General features: G+C 36.9%; 1 protein-coding gene across 1 annotated transcript in view; it reads right to left on the reverse strand.

Annotated features, from left to right (window-relative positions):
• LOC120853062 (ephrin type-A receptor 6) overlaps positions 1 to 22,205 on the reverse strand; it is a 287,861-nt gene that overhangs the window by 224,037 nt on the left and 41,619 nt on the right. Inside the window, exon 4 of the mRNA XM_040226667.1 lies at positions 15,066 to 15,251. Within this exon, the coding sequence (XP_040082601.1) occupies positions 15,066 to 15,251 (186 nt within the window). The remainder of the gene's footprint in view (positions 1 to 15,065; positions 15,252 to 22,205) is intronic.

Here is a 22,205-nt window from a genome sequence, read left to right on the forward strand (position 1 = left end):
CACCATCTGCAGTGATTTTGGAGCCTAAAAAAATAAAGTCTGTCACTGTTTCCATTGTTTTCCCATCTGTTTGCCATGAAGTGATGGGACTAGATGCCATGATCTTTGTTTTTTACATACATATATACATTTCTATATACCTACATGATTATTTTAAGTGATGGCCCTTTAAGGTGTAATGAATTCTGACTGCCATATATTTTTATGCCCTCGTCTATGCTTGATGCTTTTGACATCATATTTTACAACTTTTTGTTTTGTGTTATCAGTAAACTACTTATTGTGTATAATTTTACTACTTTATTTTTTAACCTTACTAATAACTTTATAAGTGGTCAATCTACTGGATATTTTCCTTTACCAATGAGCTTTATCCTTTTGCAATTTTCATATTTCTAGCTGTGTTTTTCTCTTTTCCACTTAAAAAAGTCACTTTAACATTTCCTGAAATAACTTTTAGCTTTTGCTTTTCTGTAAAACTCTTTATTTCTCCTCAAATCTGAATAATAGCCTGGCCAGGCAGAATATTCTTGGTTGTAGGTTTTATCTTACACTCAGGAGACCCAGGTTCGATCCCTGGGTTGGGAAGATCCCCTGGAGAAGGAAATGGCAACCCACTCCAGTATTCTTGCCTGGAGAATCCCATGGACAGAGGAGCCTGAGCAGGCTACAGTCCACGGGGTCACAAAGAGTCGGACACGACTGAGTGACTTCACTTCACTTCACTTCACTTTAATATATGGGCTTCCCAGCTGGTGCAGTGGTAAAGAATCTGCCTGCCAGGACAGGAGACACAAGAGATATGGGTTCAATTCTTGGGTTAGGAAAACTCTCTGGAGAAGGAAATGGTAACCCACTCCAGTATTTTTGCCTGGAAAATTCCATGGACAGAAGAGCCTGGAAAAGGGGTTGCAAGGAGTTGGAGATGACTGCATGCACTTTAATATATCTTGCCAACAATAAACTTTACTGGCCTACAAAGTTTCTGCTGCTAAGTCAGTTGATAGTCTCATGAGAGTTCTCTTGTATGTAACCAGTATCTTTCCTCTTGCTCCTTTTAAGATTCTCTCTTTACCTTTAATATTTGCCATTTTAATTATAATGTATCTTGGTGTAGACCTTATTATATTCATCTTGTTGAGCCTCTTTGTGCTTCGCAACTTGGATGTCTGTTCCCTTCCCCAGTTTAGAGATGTTTTCAGCTATTATCTCTTCAAATTAATTCTCTGCTCCATTCTCTCTTCCTTTCCTAGCTCCTATAATGAAAATTTTGGTATGCTTGAAATTTTCCCAGAGGCCCCTTAAATTATCCTTGCTTAAAATTTTTTTCCCTTGTTCAGCTTGGGTGATTTTCCACTAATCAATCTTCCAGACTGCTGATCCATTTCTCTGTATCATTTAAACTAGTTTATTTCTTCTAGCATATTTTAAAATTTCAGTTATTGTATTCTTTAGCTTGTTTGGTTCTTTACATTTTATAACCTGTGTTGAAATTCTTACTGTGCTCATCCATTCTTCTGAAATCAATGAGCATCTTAAAACCATTACTTTGAAGTCTTTATCAGGTAGGTCGAATGGATTAAAATTTGACTTAAAAAGGGATTTGCTCTATCCATATCAGTCTCTATCAATTTTTTTTTTCCTTCAGCTTTCCTAGCCAATACTCAACATTCTACTTAGTAAGAATAGGTTCCTGTAATTAGACTAAAGGGTGGGCCTCCTTAGCAATTAAGAATTTCCCTTGTAGCTAAAATCTGGGTACTGTATCAAAGAACTGGTAGCATTATTTCAGTTTTAGCAGTTGTTCCATTTGGGCCATCTTAGTAAAAACACTAATTTTAAGCTTTACAAATTGTATAATTAAAACTTCATCACTGACAAATGCAGTCTTCCACTTTTTTGTTTTGTCTTTTTTAGTTAGAGGTACTTATGTGAAATAGTTTCTGAGTCTGTTACCAATGGCTTGTATGACTAGAAATACTGTCTCAGAGGCAGAAAATTTTGGAAAACCAGAGTTGACATAGGGAGGCTTTTGTTTTTGTTTTAGTAAATTTATTTAGCTAACATGTAAGAAATAATTATATTAATTTTAAATCCTCTTTTAGGGAAGTAATTATCTTCTTTTCCTGGAACAAATTCAGAAATTCTGCTAGGCCTCACCCTTAAATCTTCCTCTTTTTAAGCAGCCCCCTTTTTTTCCTTGATTTTCTCCAGCTCCCTTATACTTTGTATCCAGAGTTGCTTTCCCTAGGGAGTATCCTAGAATTTGTTGCAGTGAGATTTAATCTATATGAAAGAAATCATTACATCACAGAAACTCTAGCTAATGGAAGGCATTTTTTTATACTTTCATTCAGTGTAATGGAATACTTCAGTAATTAAGTATATGAAATAGTGACAAAGTCACAAAGGTGCTATAGCTTTTTGAATTTATGGATTTCTGTACCAAATACAATAGCGTGTCCCATATAATATATGGCTATGCCAAAATGAAAACTGACCTTATTTCAAAAGAATCATGCCATTAATGTTTAGGGGAAAGGTCAATGCATTATTTTCAGGCCTAAGAATCCTAAAACAGTCATTGCATCTGAATGAAAAGGATAAAAAAAAAAATCACTGATGTCTTTGGCTGACATTTGTGAGGAGTGGAAAATGAATAAATTCACTCACAGTGATTGATGTAACCTAATAAAAATGTCAATAAATTCACATAATTCTGTGGCTATATCTCAATCATGAGTGGTTAAGTTATGCCTACTTTTATCTCTCAGGCTGAGGAAACACACTACTGTATTTCTTAACTCATTTCAAAGTTAAGATTGAATGTTATAACATATAAGATATAGACCAGGTAATATGGTCCTACTTTGAAGTTGATTCTAGAATAGTAGAAAAAGACATGTTCCTAAATAACTATAATGTTACATATATATATATATATTTAAAATTTAATAGGAGAAAAACAACTAAAATATGATTGCTGTTCAGAAGGAAAAATTGCCAAAGTACAGAGAAACACAATTATGAGAAAAGCTGCCAATGTCATATAAATATAACTGACATCAGTGAGTGTTCAAATTTAGAACTGGGCTTGAAGTCCTTGAAAAATTAGGTTCCTTCTTTGCTTTCTTCCTTTTTTCTTCTTTTTATTCTAGCCCTATCCTTTGCTTTCTTTTCCTCCTTTTTACAATACTCCTTCATCCATAAGTATGTATGTACTAAGTTGCCTCAGTCCTGTCCAAATCTTTGTGACCCTATGGATAGTAGCCCACCAGGCTCCTCTGTCCATGGGATTTCCCATGCAAGAATACTGGAGTGGGTTGCCATTTCCTTCTCCAGGGGATCTTCCCAACCCAGGGATTGGATCCTTGTCTCTTATGTCTTCCACACTGGCAGGCAGGTTTTTTACAACTAGCACCACCTGGGGTGTACTTAGTATTTCCTGTATGCTCAATACCATGTTAGGCACCACAATAAATAAAATTAAGGTTATCCTTAGGAGATTATCGACTCCCCAAATCCCCATTCCAATATAACATAGGATTTCCTCCTCTATTTAAAAGTAATTTAAAATATATATTGGGGGTATATATTGGAGATTTGGCAAAAGGGAGTTTGAGAGGAGAATTCAAGCTAGGATAGAACATTAAGTGGAGAGTATGGAGTGGCCAGTACACTTAGTTTAATCCTTTATTAACAGTAAATTAAGAGTTATCAGAAAGCAAATGAATGGCATGATAGTTTTTTTCTATTGATGGGCAGTGGCTGGGGTGCTGGAGCCCTGACAAGGGCTGTGGGAGGAAGTGTGAAGGTAAGAGGGAACCCCAACAGGGACAGAAGACAGCACAGATGCATTGCTGCAGCTAACAGAGCACTGGGAGTGTCCCAGAAAAAACTCAGGATCACTGCCACATGGTGCAGAGGTCCTAACATTATGGTGTACGAGTTAAGAAAACAAACTTCAGGCCCATACACATAAAAGTAATTATAGCATAACATGTTAAGTGTGATATAGATATCTACCAGTAAAAAGATGAAGAAAAGAAGATTCATAAAGCTGAGTCATCCTTCATAAGTCAAGCTTGCTGGATGAGTTAGGAGTGATGAGGGTGGGGGAAAAAGAAGTATTTCCAAGAAGAGGGCCAAGTATGATAAAACATGGGATCAATCAATGATTCACTGAAAGATTAATTTGAATATTTCATTTGAAATATGAATGAAATAATGATTTACTGTTAACAGAATATAAACTAAGAGGTAGAGAAGGCAGGAGATAAAAGAAATGCTGAGTGGAAGCCAGTTGTTCAGAACCTTGAATTTCTATATTCAAGGGCATGAATTTTATCCTGTGGGTGAAGGAAAGCCCTTGAAGGATTTTAAGTAAAGAAAGTATGTTAAAAATGAGGGAAAAACGTTTTGTATCTTAAAAAATATGACAATTCAACAAATGGTGCTGAAATTATCCATATGCAAAAAAAAAAAAAATACAAAAGAAGAACCTTGGCTCATACCTCACACTTTATGTAAAAATTAACTCAAAATGGATCTTAGACCTCTATGTAAATCTTCTGAGAAAGTGTTAGTCACTCAGTTGTGTCTGACTCTTTGTGAATGCATGGGCTGTAGCCCACCAGGCTCATCTGCCCAAGGAATTCTCCAGGCAAGAATACTGGAGCGGGTTGCTATTGTCTTCTCCATGAGATCTTCCTAACCCAGGGATCAAACCTAGGTCTCCTGCATGAGCAGGTAGATTTTTTACCATCTGAGCCACCAGGGAAGCCCATGTAAAACTTCTAGAAGTTAATAAAAGAAAAAGTCTTTGTGACCTTGGTTGAGATAAAGAGTTTTTTGACAGCACACTGCAATCCATAAAAGAAAAGGAACAATGAATTAGACTTTATCAAAATAAAACAGTTATGTTGTTAAAGACAATGTTCATTGAATGGAAAAACAAGTTAAAAACTGGAAAAATATCTACAAATCACATTTTAAACACACATTTTAGACAAAGAACTGTATCCAAAAATATATATTAAAAAAAAAAAAACATTTAGAACTCAACATTAAGAAAAAACAACCCAATGAAAGAATATAGGTAAAAATCTGAAAACATACTTCACCAAAGAAGATATATGGATAGTGAAAAAACATATGGAAAGCTGATCAAATTCAATAGTCATAGGGATATGCAAATTAAAGTCATAGTAAGACACCAATATATACTCACTAAGATGGCTAATTAAAAAAAAAAGTATCAAGCATTAATGAGAGTAACAGAAACTCTCATTACTTACTAGTGGAATGTAAAATGGTACATCAGGTTTGGAAAATAGTTTGGCAGTTTCTTAAAAAATTAAACATATTTATCATTTGATTTGGTCATCCCACACCTAGGCTAGGTATTTCTTTAAGATAAACAAAAATATGTGCTTACAAAGAGACTTGTACATGAATGTTTACAGCAGTTTTATAAATAATCATCCAAACTGGAAACAATCTAGATGTCCTTCAACCACTGAATGCAGAACCAAACAATGATACATCACACAAAGGAATACTGCTCAGCAACAGTAAAGGCATGAATCTCAAGTACTCTTCTAAGAGAAAGAAGCCAGCTCTGAAGGCTTCCTGTATAATTCCATTTAAAGAACATTCTCTAAAGAACATTTAAGGTGAAGGTGAAGGTGAAGTCGCTCATTCGTGTCCGACTCTTTGTGACCCCATAGACTGTAACCTACTAGGCTTCTCCGTCCATGGGATTCTCCAGGCAAGAATACTGGAGTGGATTGCCATTTCCTTCTCCAAGGGATCTTCCTGACTCAGGGATCGAACCCAGGTCTCCCGCATTGGAGGCAGATGCTTTAACCTCTGAGCCACCAGGGAAGCCCATTTAAAGAACATTTAAAGTACAGTTCTCCCTTAAAGAAATGTTCTGATTAATACAGAAGGAAACAAAGTAGAAACATCACCATTAAAAACAGAACAGTAGCAACTGTCGCAGGCAAGGTTGACTATGAATGATAAAATGACCCAGCAATCCCACTGCTGGGCATACACACCGAGGAAACCAGAATTGAAAGAGACATGTGTACCCCAGTGTTCATCACAGCACTGTTTACAATAGCCAGGACATGGAGGCAACTGTGATGTCCATCAGCAGATGAATGGATAAGAAAGCTGTGGTACATATACACAACAGAGTATTATTCAGCCATTAAAAATAATACATTTGAATCAGTTCTAATGAGGTGGATGAAACTGGAGCCTATTATACAGAGTGAAGTAAGCCAGAAAGAAAAACACCAAAACAGTATACTAACGCATATATATGGAATTTAGAAAGATGGTAACGATAACCCTGTATGTGTGACAGCAAAAGAGACACAGATGTATAGAACAGTCTTTTGGACTCTGTGGGAAAGGGTGAGGGTGGAATGATTTGGGAGAATGGCACTGAAACATACATATTATCATATGTGAAAAGAATCTCCAGTCCAGGTTTGATACATGATACAGGATGCTCGGGGCTGGTGCACTGGGATGACCCAGAGGGATGGTATGGGGAAGGAGGTAGGAGAGGGGTTTAGGATGGGGAACACGTGTACAATCATGGTGGATTCATGTCAATGTATGGCAAAACCAATACAATATTGTAAAGTAATTAGCCTCCAATTAAAATAAATAAATTTATATTAAAAATTAATGGGAAAAAGTTTGAGGAAAAACAGGATATTTGTATAGTTGAAAAGATCTCCTCCTGAATATACATTAACTACAAAAAGGGAAAAGTAACGTTTCAGTGGAGCAATCTAGATGACACCATCTTAACCATGTGGCCCATGTTAACATCCCCAGGAATAAAGTATGTGGACAACATGTAACCTCCCCGATACCATGCGTTAAAGAGGATATGTAACTTTTGTTATATTCCTGCAAAAATGCATAGCCACAAATTGAATCATGAAAAAGCAATGGCCATACCCAAACTATTGGACATTTTACAAAATCACTAACTAGTACTCTTGCAAATTGTCAAGGTCATGAAAGACGAGAAGACTGAAGAAATGCACAGATTAAACATAGACTGGACTAAGATGTGATAACTAATGCAATTTGGGACCCTGGATGAAGTTTTAGAAGAGAAAAAGGACACTGGTGGAAAAGCTAGTAAAATCTGAGTCAAAGTCTACAGTTAAGTAAAAAGTACTGTACAGATGTTTGTTTCTTGGTTTTGATAACAGTCCTATGATTATGTAAAAGACATCAGGGGAAACTAAATAAAAGTTATATGGGAACTATATTATTTGAATAACTTTTTCTGTAATTCTGAAATTATATCAAGATGTAAAGTTAAGAAAAGTTACATTATTATATTCCCACAAAAACAAAATAAGCATTAAAAATATTCATCAAAGGATTAAATAAGGACTTTGCTAGATTTCCATTCATTAATTTCAGAGATAATTTTTTACAATTAGAAGTCACATATACAAGGGGCCTATCACTTTCAGTGATTACGTTTTCTACTGGTCTTTATTCACTCTTACATAAGACCATCAGGAACTCAGTGAAAAAGCCCCCAAGTAACGAGTGGTTACTTTACCTTACAGACTGGAAAGCTGGTTCATTCTCCTGAATTTATGGATGCAAATTAATACCTATGACATAGATTTATCTTTAGTTCTTCTCAAATTCAGTTCAGTTCAGTCGCTCAGTCGTGTCTGACTCTTTGCGACCCCATGAATCGCAGCACGCCAGGCCTCCCTGTCCATCACCATCTCCCGGAGTTCACTCAGATTCACGTTCATCGAGTCAGTGATGCCATGCAGCCATCTCATCCTCTGTCGTCACCTTCTCCTCCTGCCCCCAACCCCTCTCAGCATCAAAGTCTTTTCCAATGAGTCAACTCTTCGCATCAGGTGGGCAAAGTACTGGAGTTTCAGCTTTAGCATCATTCCTTCCAAAGAAATCCCAGGGCTGATCTCCTTCCGAATGGATTGGTTGGATCTCCTTGCAGTCCAAGGGACTCTCAAGAGTCTTCTCAAATTAGGAGCCATCAAACTCTTTACCAGAACAAACTGTATCATAAGTTATTTGGAAAGAACTTTCATTTTTGAAAATGAGTACGATTTTACCCTCTAGGTGGCTCTATTCAATGTTATTTAGATGCTTTAAAAGGCAACATTATGTAAGCAGGAAGTTTATTTATATTCTCTTTTCTCTTCTAGTTCTTACAGTGTTTTCTTCAAGCTGAGCAACCTGTTATTAGAATTTTTAAGCTGATACTTCTTATTAAACTCTACCCAATAATTAGCAGCCTGGTTTAGGAAAGGGAAAGGACCACAGAAAGGAGATAGTACGTTTGTAGATCTAGGGAAGTGATTAGAGTGAATGACCTTGAGAAAACTCAGACACTTAAACACTGAAGAGACAAGGATAAATTCCTTCTGAATACAGAAGAAGTTTATCCTGTCTCATAAACAGGGACATACACTCTGGCCGAAAGAAAGTAAGCTGGTGATCCCAGTTAGCCCCATTGCAGCTTGAACAGTGTGATGCACAGGGCCACCAGACTATGTCAGCTTGTTACTGTTATAGTCAACACTTGGCTCATTTTCTGTTTTGCAATATGTATACATTATAATTCCAAATGTCAAATACTTTGCAGTAAATCTCCTGAGATTCCACGGAGACTCCAGAAACCGTACAATAATAATCCATCACTATTTTCAGTAAATAGTCAATATTAAGAATGTTAGGAGAGGAGAGAAAATACAGACAATCTCATTTTATTCTTTTTGTGGTCTCTCATCTTTCTTTTTTCCTTGGGTTGTATCTCTTCCCACTTGCATGCTATCAACTGTTTTTTTCTGCTTTGTCAATAGTGTTCTTTGAGGCTGTGGCTTCTGTCTTATTCTCCAGGTTCTTTCGTGCCCTCGGGTGTGTGTGTTAGTCACTCAGTCCTGTCCAACTCTTTGCGGCCCCATGGACTGTAGCCTGCCAGGCTTCTCTGTCTGTGGGATTTTCCAGGCAAGAATACTGGAGTGGGTGCCGTTTTGTGCCCTTACTGCCCATTATTTGCACCTGCAGGCCAGAATCCCACCAAGGCTTCAGAGACTTCCTGGAGGTCTTCAAACATCCAAGACATTTCCACCCTATCATTTCCAAATTGGAGTTCATTGTTTCCAAGCTTATTTTAGTAATCAAGCTCATTTTTCACTTGGATTACTATGCTAGCCTCCTTACTGTTTTACCTGCCTCTAGTTCTTTCTTTCAATATATAGTCTGTACTCTTATTTGCTCCAGCTGTTTTCGATGCTCCCCCAATGTGCCACATTCTTTCTTACCACAAGGGTTTAGAACTTACTGTTTGCTCTGCCTAGAATACTCTCCTAGAAGACCAAACCCTAGCATAGCTTGCTTCACTCAGGTTTTTTCCTCTTTATTTAAAGTAACAAAACTGGGTTATTTGTAGTGATGTGGTTGAAACCAGAGTCTGTACTACACAGTGAAGTCAGAAAGAGAAAAACAAATATCGTATATTAACTCATAAATGTGGAATCTAGAAAAACGGTACAGAAGAACCTATTTCCAAGGCAGAAATAGAGATGCAGATGTAGAGCACGGTCCTGTGGGGGAAGGGGAGTGTGGAACAAATTGGGAAATGAAGTGACATATATATACTATTGTCTGTAGAATAGTTAGGTAGTGGGAACCTGCTATGAAGCACAGGAAACTCCGCTTTGTGCTCTGTGATGACATCAATGGGTGGGAGGGCGGTCCCAGAGGGAGGGGATATACGCATATCTACAGCAGATTCACTTCATTGTACAGCAGAAACTACCACAGCATTGTAAAGCAACTATACTCCAACCAACATTATATTGGCATGTTTAGATGCCATTTTGTTTCCTCCAGCTGGTTAAAGCTTTTTTGCACTACTCTATCATCAGTGACTAGAAGAGTTGGCACCTAGGCAATATTCTCTGAATAAAATAATGAATAAGTTAATGAATAATTGTATCCAAAATAGCACATGCCACACAGAACTGGGAAATAGTGGCCTACTTGTTCATTGCTCCCACTGGACTGGAGCTTCTCAAGAGTACCGAGACCTTTTTTCTCTGTCTTTAGGTTTTAATCAGCAATCGTGTCTGACAACTTGGTTGTGCTCAGTAAATGTTTCTTTGAAAACAAAACAAAGTAAAACAAAACTCTTAACCTTGCTGAGCTAGCTGAGTAGTTGAATTTCACAAAAATGCCTAATTTTTTTCATTAGAATCAGTTTCACAGAATATTTTACTCCCTTCCAACATATATTCCATATATCCAAACCTTGATTTTGCTTAGAGCAAAAATCTTACCTATACTTTTCTACCTTACAGATTGTAAGATAAACACTTTATTATAGGCACTTTTTGTTTCTTCCTGATCAGCAATACCAGCCTGATGTTATAATAAAGTTGGAGGTGGGGTGGTAACTTATTACTGTCACAAGATTTCCTCACTAACGCCTCATGACTCTTCTTTTGGAAAAGGAATGAAACACACAAATTTTAGGGTTAGATATGACCTTTCTTGTTTTTTAATCCAATCTGAACTTTTGAATCTTTTGCGCAGAGGAAAATACTGAGGTCTAAATGTATTGGTCATGTATGGATGTGAGAGTTGAACTGTGAAGAAAGCTGAGCACTGAAGAATTGATGCTTTTGAACTGTGGTGTTGGAGAAGACTCTTGAGAGTCCCTTGGACTGCAAGGAGAAGGAGATCCAACCAGTCCATTCTGAAGGAGATCAGTCTTGGGTGTTCTTTGGAAGGAATGATGCTAAAGCTGAAACTCCAGTACTTTCGCCAATTCATGTGAAGAGTTGACTCACTGGAAAAGACTCTGATGCTTGGAGGGATTGGGGGCAGGAGGAGAAGGGGACGACCGAGGATGAGATGGTTGGATGGCATCACTGACTCGACGGACGTGAGTCTGAGTGAACTCCGGGAGTTGGTGATGGACAGGCAGGCCTGGTGTGCTGCAATTCATGGGGTCGCCAAGAGTCAGACACGACTGAGCAACTGAACTGAACTGAAAGGTATTGAGTGACTTGTACAAGACCCAGTGTCTAGTAGCAGAATATACAACAAGGTGGAGAGGCAGCTATCATACTGGGCAACAGTCATAGTCAAAATCTTCGAGAATGTATTACTTGACAACTAAAATGCAATTTGGGGAGCAGAGAAGCAGTTTTTGTGTATTTACTATTTGACTACCTTGAATCTACTCTGATTTAACATCCATGTGGACCCATCAAAACTACTTGGAAGGAACCTACTCAGTCAGTAAAGAATCTGCCCGCAGTGAAGGAGACTCAGGTTCGATCCCAGGGTCGGGAAGATCCCCTGGAGAAGGAAACTGCAAACCACTCCAGTATCCTTGTCTAGAGAATCCCATGGACAGAGGAGCCTGGCTGGCTACAGTCCATGTGGTTACAAGAGTCAGACACAACTTAGTGACTAAACCACCACCACAGTTTTCTGGAATGTTTAAAGATGGTTTGTGGAGGCCCAGTACTTTCTGTTATAGCTTCTATGCTGTTCCAGAGTCTGTAGCAACATCCCATGATGAAATAAATTTATGTTTGGGAATCTGTTTGATGTACTGATTGATTTCTATTATTCCTCACTGGATTTATGATTTGAGATACAGTTCGTACATTTACATTTAGCTATTACCTAAGCTGGGTGGCAGGTGCTTCTTTCTCTCTCCTTTTGGTTTTCCATATCATCATGAATTCAAATGGAAGGGCCAGTCTTTTGAAGACTGATTATTTAATCAAAATTCTTATCTTTTTATAGAAGGGTAGAACTTTCTCTTTTGGATATATAGTTAATGACATTAGTGTATAGATCACCTGTTATAAATTGTTATAAATTAGTACTATCCATGGTACTAATAGCAATAAGTCTGTGCTCTAACTGATGGCTTCCATTTGCTTCTTGGAGAAAAAGTACGTGCTAAGCATATGATTTAACTAGATTAAACTCTTTTTATATTAGTTGCATCTTAGGTTAAGAAATTGTAATGTGTATCAAACAAATAGGTTCAGCTCTTATCAGGCACATTTCTTTATGTAATACAGCTTTTAATCATTTAACTTTGATGTATAAAAGTAGTTATATGTACAAGTATGAAACAGCAAAAGTGTTCCCAAGAACTTTAAAATATGCCTCCCTCAGTGATAAAACTTAATATAAGATAAAAATTATGCATATTAAGAATTTATAAAAGGATCTGATGAAGATTTTGATCTGTAATTTTGCATTACTTTCAACTGAGAGTCTGGGCATTATTTCTCAGAACCCCAAGACACTACTAACATGGCCATATAAACCTACGCTGCATCTTTATCTTTGTCAGTATTATCGTTTATGCAATTGGTAGTCTTTAGGGAACATTAATTGCTAGGTATCTCTTAGCTACTTAAGGGCAATCTTGGAGCAATTACCATGTATTTATGGGAATGAGGCATTCATTTATTTATTGTCTTTCTCCTAAAAATCCCATAGCATTTGAGTCAAGAAGATAACAGTATAAACATGCCCACTTATCTCTGTGGCAATTATTCCTTTCTGCATCTCCACCATCCACCTCAGTATCACCACACTGCCACAGACCCACACAGAGTCTCATGCTTACAAGCGAAAATTATAATGATTATTGCCACTCAAAAGCCTACTGAATCTATCCTTTCTCAATTAGTCTTTCTTTTCTTTATCTTTCTTTCTTTATATATATATATATATATATATAAATATATATATATATTTGCTTGTCTTTTTCTTGATATGAAATAAGGACCTTCACTTAGGAATCATACAAATTAGGCTATGTAAAGGTCACTGGTCTTAACTTTATACAAGATTGTTAGAGGTGTAAAGCAATCACTGGGCTAATTGTTTGGATGTTTTGGTGAAATAAACTGATTATTTCAAACTAGCAGACAAGTGCCTTAGATTATCCTATTAAACCTATTCAGTTGATTTAGAATAAAAGATTTCTACTTCATAAGGCCAAATTATATATAATATTATATTCAGTTCAGTTGAGTTCAGTCGCTCAGTCGTGTCTGACTCTTTGTGACCCCATGAATCGCAGCATGCCAGGCCTCCCTGTCAATCACCAACTCCCAGAGTTCACTCAGACTCACGTCTATCGAGTCAGTGATGCCATGCACCCATCTCATCCTCTGTTGTCCCCTTCTCCTCCAGCCCCCAATCCCTCCCAGCATCAGAGTCTTTTCCAATGAGTCAACTCTTCACATGAGGTGGCCAAAGTACTGGAGTTTCAGCTTTAGCATCATTCCTTCCAAAGAACACCCAGGGCTGATCTCCTTTAGAATGGACTGGCTAGATGTCCTTGCGGTTCAAGGGACTCTCAAGAGTCTTCTCCAACACCACAGTTCAAAAGCATCAATTCTTCGGTGCTCAGCTTTCTTCACAGTCCAACTCTCACATCCATACACTGTACAAATCTTCAGTGGCAGGAGTGGAATTCTAACTGGTGTTTGGTTTGGTTATATATTGCTGTGTAATAAACTATCCAAAATGAGCAAATTAAAACAGCCATTTTATTAACTCTCATGATTTTATAGGTTGACTGGATTAAACTAGGTGATTCCTTTGCTCCACAAAATATCAATTGCAGCTGCAGCCATCTGGTGGCTGTAGTAGGGACTGTAGTGTCTGAGATGGTTCTTCACAAACCTGCCATTCAGTATGGACTATCTGCTGGGAGCTCTTGTGACTAAAATGCCTCAGTACTCTTCTTTGCAGTCTATTGCATGTGGCCTCTCCGTATGGACTGGCTTTGCTTAGCCCTTGAGACTAAGTCATGTGTCAGAGTGTTTCCAAAGGACAAGCTCCACTGGACAGACATGTGAGATGCTTCCACTTGCATCACACTTGTTAATGTACCACAGGCCGAGGCTAGTCACATGAATAAGCCCAGAATCAACGTGGAAGAGAATAACACAAGGGCATGAATACTGGAAGGTTCTAGTAAGGCCACTAAGATTTTAGACCATGGCAACAGTTGAAATCAAAAGCATTCTTTAGTGTCCTCCAAGCTACCATGGCTATCAGTAACCTGCTCTCCTTGGGTAGCATGTTAGCCAAGGCCTGTGAAAAGGACTTTTGAGTTCCAGGCACAATTACATGTTTTTAGTAAGCTTTTACACCTTTCTTCCTCCAAATATAACATGAAGTTTCAATTTCATTTACATAGTTTAAAAAATTCAGTTTTATGAAAGAAAAATGCCTCTCAAAGATTTAAATAATTTTTATGTTTTTTATGCCATTCTGTATTGAGTTTTATATGTTATAACTCATTAGTGAATAAAATAAGGAGAAATATTAAGCTATACATCTTGTCATTATTCAAATAAAAGTGAATATATTGCAATCTATTTCTTGGAGTATATGATTAATTTGGGATTTTCAAGAAATTTTTTTTCCCAAAGGAATGGTTTTTGATCTTATTTCTGTAAAAATAGGATTTTTATTTCAGAAACTGTAATTCATTTCTTGATTTTGTATAAATTAAAATAATATAAGTTCTAATGGCATTTATAAACACGGGTTGCATAAAGAACTTTTTATTTAAAAGCTTTACTTTAGATAATGCATTCTATATTTGTATATGACATCTATTTCCAAATAGAACTAACTTAATGACCACAAGTATTTTAAATGCTTCTCCTATATTTAAATTTACGCAGTTTTAGAAGAAGTGAATTGCTTATAGAAATTAGAAAAACAAACATAACCCTTTACCTTGATATATTACTTCAAGCTAAATTAGCAAATGCTTCACAGGTAATAAAAAGCATTTCAAAGCTGTTTGGCAACCAATGCAAACTCTGATATTGTCATAGCCTAATACCAAGACTCTGAGGGGTGCTATCTGAACATGACATCTGAACTGAGTTATCCTTGTAATAGCCGCGATATTGCTATTAAACGTTTTTTAAAAAATAATTGAGATAGATGTATAAAAGAAAATCAGTACTTACTTTTTGTGACAACACCTTCTAAGCGAATGATGTTTGGATGGTCAAACTGACCCATGATACTTGCTTCTCTTAAGAAATCTCTTCTTTGCCGATCCATGTGGCCACCTTTCAAAGTTTTGATGGCAACTGGGATCTCTCTTTTCCCTGGTGTTTTCAAACGCCCACTACAGACTTCTCCAAATTCACCTGAAAATATGAACAAAAGTAGTTCTTTCTTTCAACAGAATACTTATATTCCAGAAAAACCAAATTGCCATAAAGTACCGTGTTCATGTTTTTTTAAAATAGTGACTCTCAAGTGTGCCATGTTTACATAGAGATCTCTTCTTTAAAAATTTAATTTGTAATGACATATGCCTGATCAGCATCATTTATAATGAATAATGGAATGCATTTTCATATGCTGTACCGCAGGAAGTACCATTGATAGATAGCCCTGATCTGCTGAGAAATTATGACTAGCAGCGTGTGTGATGCTAATGTAATTCTCTAGAAAAGCAATCACTGCCTAACGTTTCCTGTTCCTGTTCTCAATACTGATATATGGGCCAAATGCCTGCTCTATTCAGAGAATCCTTCAGGCATATGTAGTTGATTTGATTCCACAAGCCATATGTCTGGGCTTTACTGCTATTAGAAATCAATGCTAGGGTCAACTGGCATACATACATATTGAAAAGATCACACTGAACTCAACTATAATGAGTGACTATAGAGGCTAAATTGTACAATGCATGGTTTGAATATAAGTGCAGTAAGATCATCTATAGTTCAGCAATGGCTCCAATGGACAGATTAAAAAAAAAACAGACAAATATTTATCATGAATTTACTACAAATGTATCTAGTGCTAGAGTGCTGTGGGTTTCAAAGATGTATAAGAGTTGATGTCTGTTCTTTGCAGCTTATAATCTGTCAGGAGAATTTAGATGAAACACTGAATAATGAAACACTTGGGAACCTAAGAACCAATGCCTGCAAATGCTGTATTATTTCAGTAAGAACAATAGGAGCTGGAAGACTTCTCCAAGGAGATGGAATTTTTGCTGGACCTTGACTGATTGGTAGGATTTGTATATTCAAGAAAAGCAGCCAAATTTCAGACAGGGGTATATGGAGAGAGGGAAATGAAGACAAAGATTCAAAGATCAGAAACAGTAAACAGTGATATGGATACAGGGCAGTAGGAGACAAGGCTGACTACAGGAGTTATTGTGGGAAGGGAGGTCAGAGGCTTTCTCATGCAATGCAATAAATTCAATAAAGCTTGACATTCCAGACCATTTTCCTATGATCAATTCCCTGTATTAACAAAGAGTATGATGTTTGATCAACAGTTTATCTATCTATAAAGTAAATATAATAAAACCTGTAATTCTATAAATGTCCCTTCTCCATAAGGAAACTGAAAAGATCAAAAGTAGTAATATATGTAAAAGTGCTTATAAACTGTAAAGTACTATTCATGTGATTTAAGTTATATAAATTTTAAAGGTGAAAGAAAATGAAAGGAAAGGTGAAAGAAATGAAAATTAAAATATCTTCAGTTGGTTTATTAGCTAGCAGTTCTGGACAGGAGATTGATGCTATGAGGAAAAAATTTAATTTTTACAGCACCATGGATTTCAGTTATCCATATTTTCTTTGGACCAATTCATTACAGTCAACTGAACATTGACTATTCATGAATATTAACTATCTTTAGTTATAGATGCTAAGATATTTTTCTAAGTGAAAAACTGAAAAGGAAAAGCCAAAACTTTGCTTCCTAAATTATGTGCAAACATGTTCATTAGAAGTTGAAAGCAGTCTAGCAAGAATTTTTTATATATATGAAAAATAAATTAATAAACAAGCAAACAAAAAACTGACTAGAATGTGGTCCCTAAATTCAGTGCAAGTGATATCGGGTAGATCTTACATACTTTGACATTAAAACAAGAATAGTTTTTTGTTTGTTTGTTTGTTTACTTAATGATGCTCTCAACACGTTGGAAATTAAATATTCTTTATGTTCACTGGGGCTTCCCAGGAGGTGCCAGTGGTCAAGAATCCACCTGTCAATGCCAAAGACACAAGACACATGGGTTCAGTCCCTCAATATGGAAGATCCCCTGAAGAAGGAAATGGCAACCCACTGCAGTATTCTTAGCTGGAAATTCCAGTGTTCTTAGGGAAATTCCATGGACAGAGGTGCCTGGAGGTCGCAAAGAGCTGGACATGACTGAGCACGTGTGTGCATGTTCACAGAAAAAAGAAGCCATAATTCCCAGTTTTGTTTGTATTAATGTTTTTAATTTTTAAAAGATTTTCTCTTGGACATAAAAAATTGGTTATTGATAGAAATTTTCTACACTTTTCTATTGAGGCTGTGAACTTTGAGAGTAAAGGTATGTGTTTAAATTAATGTCTGATATATCCAGGTCTACTAAAATACTTGAAATTTCTCCTCAGGTCACTCTGGTTTGTTTTAATGAATATGAAGAACAAACAAATATGGTTTTCTTTCTTTTATTTTGGTTAATAAACTTGTTAGTATATATAAACATTCAACAATATTTTAATACCTCTCACCTGACATGAGCCCAGACTGCAAGTGATTTTCTGTTAACATTTCACAGTAATTCAAATAAACTTTTGCATATAGTGAAATGAATAGCAAGCTCTGTTGGTATTTTATCAAGACAGGCAGAGTGGCAATTTTCTTTGGTCTTCTGTTGTCTGAAATTCAAATATGTTATTAACACCATGCAGGTATTTTCTTCACGTCAAGCTTCACGTGATCAAGCTGTTATCACACTTATTTCAGTGACACTAAATATGGCTGCCTCAATTAAAGAGCTGAGACTCCTAATGCATTCTTTAGGCAAAGCCCAAAACATTCAGTTATAGAATGTAATAAAACCATTATCTGTGGTAGGCCTAGATGAATCAGACAAATAAGTCAAAGAGGAAAAAATACTGTAAATTAAAAGCATATTTTAAGATACTGCCCCAAACTAACCCATTCTATGATTTCTCTTAAAGCAAGAGAAGAGGCCCTATATATTATCACAGGTAAAATGATTCATTCTTTAATAAGATCTGTGAACTTTTATATATACTGGTTCAGTTCAGTTCAGTCCAGTTCAGTTCAGTTCACTCAGTCGTGTCCGACTCTTAGTTCATAATTAACACATAAAGTATAGAAATATGTTGTTAAATACTTTTTTCTTTTACCAATACAATGTCACCATCATTACCACAGAGCTAGCACTTATGAAATGCTTATCATGAGCGAGGCAGTCTAAAAACTTAAAATATATTTTAATTTTGACAACAAATCTTTGAGGTGGGTACCATTATTATCTTCACATTATAGAAGAAACTGAGGCATATGAGCTAAGTAACTTGTTCATGGTAACATAACTACAAAGTGGTAGAGCTATAATTTGAACCCAGGAAATCTGGCTTCAGAGTGAATGGTTATAATTAACATTCTCTGCTGTTTGGCATATTTTTCATGGTAAATATATTTTGTGTTAGTATGCTAAATTTGCATTTGGTAATAATGATGTCTTCAAACTCACTATTAAATAGTGTTTAAACACATCAACTGGATACGCACAGGTAGATGGAATGATAAAACCATATTATTAGGAATTCTTCACTATAAAATGGAAGCAGGGACCTCACTTAAACACTCTGTATATTAGACGTATTGTAAAAATCACTACAGTCTATCTAGTTTCAAGAGAGTAAAGAAAAATATATCTAGGATAATTGATCTGCCACTAACAGCCCATGCATTTGCTAACAATCCCATCTATTTCCCTGGATGGTGGTAAAACCTTTCTGGACAAGCAATTTTATTGTATGATATATAGGGCCAAACTAATTATCAATTATCAATTGAATTTTCCACATAAAGCCTAGATGGTCTAACTGAAACTGTGGAGGAGGGTAGAGTCAACAAGGGACAATCTGTCTTGGAGAACTGTCATATCACCATCCCCTGGAGACTTTCTGAGATTTTACTCCCCCTGTTTTGAGATTCTGGAATTCCCTTACCTCCAACCCCTTGAGAATCACTGAAACAAAGAGTCACACTTCTGATGTATTTTTTTCAAACATTACCTCTCAGGTATAATGAGATGTTTCTTCACACTTGCTGTTTCCCTCTGATAGGAATGCCTTCCACAATTTGTCCCCCTTTTTCCCTTGTCTCCATTCTTCTCAGTTCTTCTCTATGTGATGGCTACATATAAGCAGTAAATGCCAAGCTTTCCCCTCCTCAGAAAATTTTTCTGATTAACTCATCTGATTTAATTTCCCAAATATCATGCATGCATGCTCAGTTGCATCCTACGCTTTGTGACCTCAGGTTCCTCTGTTCATGGGATTTTTCAGGCAAGAATACTGGACTGAGTTGTTATTTCCTCCTCCAGGGGATCTTTCCCACCCATATCAGGTCCCTCCTAATATGAAAGAAAAAAAAATAGCAGCTTTGCAATAAGAAGCCAGCCTCATTCTCAGAGCTGGGCTGTTATTCTCCTATCAGACATCCTTCCAACCTCATCAAGGTTACTCTGAGACACAATATAATGAGACTGAGCAAGGCTAATGCATCATTTTGCCTAAGCACAGAAAAAAACACAAGGTCATATTGCCCCAAATACTAAACATCTCCTACTCTCATGGCTAAAATGAGTGATTGCTACTTCTCTACCAATTATTCGGTTGGCCAAAAAGTTTCCACAGGTTTTTCACTACATATTATGAAAAAACCCAAATGAACTTTTGAAAAAATATCTATTTAGTTCAGTTCAGTCGCTCAGTCGTGTCTGACTCTGCGACCCCATGGACTGCAGCATGCCAGGCCTCTTTGTCCATCACCAACTCCTGGAGTTTACTCAAACTCATGTCCATTGAGTCGGTGATGCCCTCCAACCATCTCATCCTCTGTTGTCCCCTTCTCCTCCCAGCTTTAATCTTTCCCAGCATCAGGGTCTTTTTATGAGTCAGTTCTTTACATCAGGTGACCAAAGTATTGGAGTTTAAGCTTCAGCATCAGTCCTTGCAATGAATATTCAGGACTGATTACCCTTCAGATGGACTTGCTGGGTCTCCTTGCTGTCCAAGGGACTCTCAAGAGTCTTTTCCAACACCACAGTTCAAAAGCATCAATTCTTCAGCTCTATTAGTTTGGTAGTAATTGCGGTTTTGCATTGTTGAAATTTGTCATTTGACACTGGAATACATTCTTAAATAAATATGGCTATGTTATACATCATTTTAATGCATATTTCTGCTTTATGTTATTTGCTAATGACTTATTATGTGTTATTTATTTTATACATATTTTAGACTAAGGAAACGATGTTAGACAAAAAGCAAATTTGAGTGATTTCTTTCTTTTTTTTTTTTTGAGTCCAAAATGGGTCATAAAAGAAGCGGAGACAACTGGCAACATCAGCAATGCATTTGGCCCAGGAACTGCTAACGAAAGTATAGTGCAGTGGTGGTTCAAGAAGTTTTGCAAAGGAGATAGGAGCCTTGAAGATGACGAGCATAGTGGCCAGTCATTGGAAGGTGACAAAGTAATTTCAGTTTCAGACTCTGAATGTGAAATCATCTTAACTAGGCCCAGACACATCTTTATTAATCAAAATAGGAACCATTACAATCAACACAATTTTGACAATGAGAAATAAGTTTGTTTGTTCTTGTAGCATAAAAATCCATGCTTCAGGATTCAGTGAACTCTTAGAAAGCATTTTCTGCCTCCTGCTCGTTGTGGAAGCATTTCCCCTGAAAAAAGTTTTCAAATGGTTAAAGAAATGGTATTCAGTTGGTGAGAGGTCAAGTGAATATGGTGGTTGAGGAAAGACTTTGTAGTCCAATTCGTTCAACTTTTGAAGCACTGGTTGTGCTTCCACAACCAGCAGGAGGCAGAAAATGCATGCTTTTCATGGTTCCTATTTTGGTTAATAAAGATGTTTCTGGGCCTAGTTAAGATGATTTCAAATTCAGGGTCTGAAACTGAAATTACTTTTGCACCAATCAAATACTGCTGCTTCACTGGCTACACTAAAAACTTTGACTGTGTGGATCACAACAAACTGTGGAAAAGTCTTAAAGAGATGAGAATACCAGATCACCTTACCTGCCTCCTGCAAAACCTGGACGCAGGCTAAGAAGCAACAGTTAGAACCAGACATGGAAAAATGAACTGGTTCAAAATTGGAAGAAGTACATCAAGGCTATATGTTGTCACTACTTATTTAGCATATATGTAGAGTACATCATACAAAATGCCAGGCTGAGTGACTCACAAACAAATCAAGATTGCTGGGAGAGATACCAACAACCTCAGATATACAGATGATACCTCTCTAATGGCAGAAAATGAAAAGAAACTAAAGAACCTCTTGCTGAGGTTAAAAAAGGAGAGTAGAATTGGGAGCTCGTATATACCCGTGGCGGATTCATGTCAATGTATGGCAAAACCAATACAGTATTGTAAAGTAAAATAAAGTAAAAATAAAAATTAAAAAAAAAGCTGGCTTAAAACTCAATATACAGAAAATTAAGATCATGGCATCCAGTCCCATCACTTTATGGCAAATAGATGGGGAAAAAGTAGAAGTAGTGACATATTTTATTTCTTTGGGCTCCAAAATCACCATGGACAGTGACTGCAGCCATGAAATTAAAAGATGTTTACTCCTTGGAAGTAAAGCTAGACAGCTTATTAAAAAAGCAGAGGCATCACTTTGATCATCACAATCAAAACTATGGTTTTTCCAGTAGTCATGTACAGATGTGAGAGTTGGACCTCAAAGAAAGCTGAGTGTTGAAGAGTTAATGCTTTCAAATTGTGGTGCTGGAGAAGAACCTTGAGAGTCCCTTGGACAGCAAGGAGATCAAACCACTCACTCCTAAAGGAAATCAATCCTGAATATTCATTGGAAGAACTGAAGCTGAAGCTCCAGTACTTTGGCCACGTCATGGGAAGAGCTGACTCACTGGAAAAGACCTTGATATTAAAAACGATTGAGGGCAGGAGAAGTGGGCAGCAGAGGTTGAGATGGTTGGATGGCATCACCAACTCAATAGACATGAATTTGAGCAAACTCTGGGAGATAGTAAAGCACAGGG

Source organism: Oryx dammah, unplaced genomic scaffold (genome assembly GCF_014754425.2).
Source record: "Oryx dammah isolate SB20612 unplaced genomic scaffold, SCBI_Odam_1.1 HiC_scaffold_2, whole genome shotgun sequence".
NCBI lineage: Eukaryota > Metazoa > Chordata > Mammalia > Artiodactyla > Bovidae > Oryx > Oryx dammah.